Source organism: Homarus americanus, unplaced genomic scaffold (assembly GCF_018991925.1).
Source record: "Homarus americanus isolate GMGI-L3 unplaced genomic scaffold, GMGI_Hamer_2.0 scaffold21914, whole genome shotgun sequence".
Lineage (NCBI taxonomy): Eukaryota > Metazoa > Arthropoda > Malacostraca > Decapoda > Nephropidae > Homarus > Homarus americanus.
In genome coordinates, this window is record NW_024719665.1 from 2,786,173 (window position 1) to 2,790,603 (window position 4,431).

At 40.5% G+C, this 4,431-nt stretch overlaps 1 protein-coding gene across 1 annotated transcript; it reads left to right on the forward strand.

Annotated features, from left to right (window-relative positions):
- The first annotated feature begins 3,137 nt into the window (after window positions 1-3,137).
- Window positions 3,138-3,608, forward strand: LOC121860239 (keratin-associated protein 10-5-like). Its single transcript, XM_042357327.1, has one exon. The coding sequence runs from the start codon at window positions 3,138-3,140 to the stop codon at window positions 3,606-3,608; it is 471 nt and encodes a 156-aa protein (XP_042213261.1).
- The last annotated feature ends 823 nt before the right edge of the window (window positions 3,609-4,431 follow it).

Genomic DNA, 4,431 nt, shown 5'->3' on the forward strand with positions numbered 1-4,431 from the left:
CCCACACCACCCCAGCTCCAGAAGGACCCACACCGCCCACCCCAGCTCCAGAAGGACCCACACCGCCCACCCCAGTTACTGCTGATTTCACCCCCCCCCCCTGTGTGTGGTGCTACTTCATCATAATCTACCATTTCCATCACTACCCAAGACGTGACAGTAAAAAAAAGTCTTATGAAACTATAGTTCTCCTGTTTCGTCAATTTACATGAACATATTTTCTATATTCACTTATCTATATTTTACTCTTCCAGGCCTTCTTAACTGTTTCAAGTCCGGAAACAAGATTAAATATTAATCTTTCCTTCATCCGTAATCATTCCTTCATCCATACAGCTCAACCAAATATGTTCTGCTACGGGACTCCCAATTCAAAAGGTCCCGAATTTTGTTTATTCCTTTCAATTCACAAAACAGCACGTCTTTCCTCAATGATCACTCACATCTGGCGGCAGTCAACCTCTCACCTGGCAAACATCTCTCCTTCCTCACTTAACTGCAGCTCCCCAATAGCATTTACTAAGACACATAAAAGAATACCGACTCCTCTTCTTTTTCTACAGGGTGCAAGGAAGGTTCAGAATCTATATAAATCATAGCGTTGTGAGAGAGAGAGAGAGAGAGAGAGAGAGAGAGAGAGAGAGAGAGAGAGAACAATCGTGCGTCAACCTATAATTATACTTGGATTATCATATAAAACAATATGTATTCCCAAGGGTCTGAGAAGAAAACCACACAAGGATCTAACCCATCACTTGTGAAATGATCTGATGAAAGCGACATAACGCAGGTGATAATTCTCCCTAATTAACTAATTATACATAATGGTTGAGAAACAAGGGTCTAGTGTGCAGGTACTTTTTACACGCCTGGGGACCACCACAGTCGCCTGCCGCTCCCCCAACATACAAAGCTGTCTTGAGAATATGACAGTGTTTGAAGCTCTCCGTCCATCTTAGTGCCCAGAAAACATTGGCTTACTACAGTCTCATCTATTTTATATATATATTTTTAAAGAATAATTGAGTACATGGAGGAATAATGTGCGTCAAGAGGGAGTTACTGTTTACGTCTTCCTTTCACGTTTATTGAACAGATGGGTGATTACTGCACGACTTGGTGGCCACAGGTCCATTCTTACACGAAACATACACATATGATCGCTTCGTAAATGAACCCATAAGCCGTTTCGTACACAAGGCAACTAAAATGTTCATGATAATAAACTGACGTAAACCCAACTCACCTCATCCACACTTAACTACATTATAGATATGTATTAGTAGATAACATTAAAATAAATACAATCTTATGTACGAAACACCGATTAATAAGACTTTTGTGATGCTCTTGTACGGATCTTGGTGTATGAGAAACAGCCAACAGCCGCCTTATTTACCTCTCCCCTGTAATGGGCTCCGCTCAGTAACACTTCAATGTTTATTTTTCTAATGTTGTTGTTTTAACGTTTTAGGGTGATTTAACGGCTTAAGTCTTTAGTCATCGTTCACTAAGTTTCAGTTTCAACACAAGAGACCGACTTTTGACGGCTAAGAGAGATATTGTGTCCAAGATATTTATTAGTCCTTAGTATCAACCCACATCAGGTATTATTTTTGTATATCTACACAACACAAACAATGGTTTAAAAGAGTTTCAATTATTTTTATTTTATATTTTCGGGGCATATATTATCGAAGTTTCAGGATAATATGCCCATAAAGCCAACTTATAACAATGATTATAAATAATTTTGAATGCAAATGTGTAAGTAAATTTATTACTCGTTTTGTATATTGCACACACCATTACTAGTTGCACAAGGAATCATTTAAGATGTTGAAGATGTGGCTAATGTGAGCCTAAGAACTGTACTTTACATCGCCGTGAGCAAGACATGTATCAGTGTGAGCCTAAGAACTGTACTTTACATCGCCGTGAGCAAGACATGTATCAGTGTGAGCCTAAGAACTGTACTTTACATCGCTGTGAGCAAGACATGTATCAGTGTGAGCCTAAGAACTGTACTTTACATCGCCGTGAGCAAGACATGTATCAGTGTGAGCCTAAGAACTGTACTTTACATCGCCGTGAGCAAGACATGTATCAGTGTGAGCCTAAGAACTGTACTTTACATCGCTGTGAGCAAGACATGTATCAGTGTGAGCCTAAGAACTGTACTTTACATCGCCGTGAGCAAGAATGTATCAGTGTGAGCCTAAGAACTGTACTTTACATCTTGTGAGCAAGACATGTATCAGTGTGAGCCTAAGAACTGTACTTTACATCGCCGTGAGCAAGACATGTATCAGTGTGAGCCTAAGAACTGTACTTTACATCGCCGTGAGCAAGACATGTATCAGTGTGAGCCTAAGAACTGCTTTACATCGCCGTGAGCAAGACATGTATCAGTGTGAGCCTAAGAACTGTACAAGACATGTATCAGTGTGAGCCTAAGAACTGTACTTTACATCGCCGTGAGCAAGACATGTATCAGTGTGAGCCTAAGAACTGTACTTTACATCGCTGTGAGCAAGACATGTATCAGTGTGAGCCTAAGAACTGTACTTTACATCGCTGTGAGCAAGACATGTATCAGTGTGAGCCTAAGAACTGTACTTTACATCGCCGTGAGCAAGACATGTATCAGTGTGAGCCTAAGAACTGTACTTTACATCGCTGTGAGCAAGACATGTATCAGTGTGAGCCTAAGAACTGTACTTTACATCGCTGTGAGCAAGACATGTATCAGTGTGAGCCTAAGAACTGTACTTTACATCGCTGTGAGCAAGACATATATCAGTGTGAGCCTAAGAACTGTACTTTACATCGCTGTGAGCAAGACATGTATCAGTGTGAGCCTAAGAACTGTACTTTACATCGCCGTGAGCAAGACATGATCAGTGTGAGCAAGAACTGTATTTTCATCGCCGTGATGTATCAGTGTGAGCCTAAGAACTGTACTTTACATCGCTGTGAGCAAGACATGTATCAGTGTGAGCCTAAGAACTGTACTTTACATCGCCGTGAGCAAGACATGTATCAGTGTGAGCCTAAGAACTGTACTTTACATCGCCGTGAGCAAGACATGTATCAGTGTGAGCCTAAGAACTGTACTTTATCGCCGTGAGCAAGACATGTATCAGTGTGAGCCTAAGAACTGTACTTTACATCGCTGTGAGCAAGACATGTATCAGTGTGAGCCTAAGAACTGTACTTTACATCGCTGTGAGCAAGACATGTATCAGTGTGAGCCTAAGAACTGTACTTTACATCGCTGTGAGCAAGACATGTATCAGTGTGAGCCTAAGAACTGTACTTTACATCGCTGTGAGCAAGACATGTATCAGTGTGAGAACTGTACTTTACATCGCTGTGAGCAAGACATGTATCAGTGTGAGCCTAAGAACTGTACTTTACATCGCTGTGAGCAAGACATGTATCAGTGTGAGCCTAAGAACTGTACTTTACATCGCTGTGAGCAAGACATGTATCAGTGTGAGCCTAAGAACTGTACTTTACATCGCTGTGAGCAAGACATATATCAGATACTTTTGACAATATTGACCCACTTAGTTATGTTGCATTTCATCCTCACTGAAATTTGAAGTTTCCAAATAATTTATTAAGAGTATCTGTTCTACACAAATTGGATCCACGAGGCACCGCCAAACTACTTGGGTACAGTATGTATCCTGGAAGCTCTACAGTATATAATTCTGTTAATAATGCCAATTGTTGTGCATACACCCACCCCCAACAGAAAAACGTCATTCACATCTGCATTAAAAGAGTAATCAGTACTTTCTAAGTTTAATAATCACCTTTAAAATGATAACATTCCTAAATTAAATAGTCTCCCAATTGAAATATGTCATTAATGTTTAACTCGATCAATGTTGAAGAAGGTGAATTGTGAGTTGCCTTCTGAGGTCAACTAAAGGTATGGTATTATGAGACAGCTACCTGACTCCATTACCAAATGAAATGTTCAACAAACTGCCTTGATCCACAGCAATGTATACCAATTATACTCCACTGACCAAACATTAGCTTTGTGAGCGTTCCCCTGTACAGTATAGAAAGTAAGGATGAGAATGGCAAAAGAATATAATAAATGTGCCTTCAGGGCGTTCTGTTCACTTGATTTTTTGGCAAGGATATTATGGTCTAAAGCAGCGGTTCCTAACGGGGGGACAACCCCCTAAGGGGCGTGGTAATTTCAAGGGGCGTGAACCCAGAGCACATATACGGAATGACCTTAAGAGTTGTGTGTCTGTCCTTATTGGGGGGGGGGTCTCCCCACAGATACTTCAAAATGTCGTAAGTGGTAACTACGTCAATCAAAATGTAAAATTCCACTAAAAGTGACTGAATTAAGGTAGTTATAATGTCGGGAAGTGTGCGATAATTTGATGAAGAAACGATAAT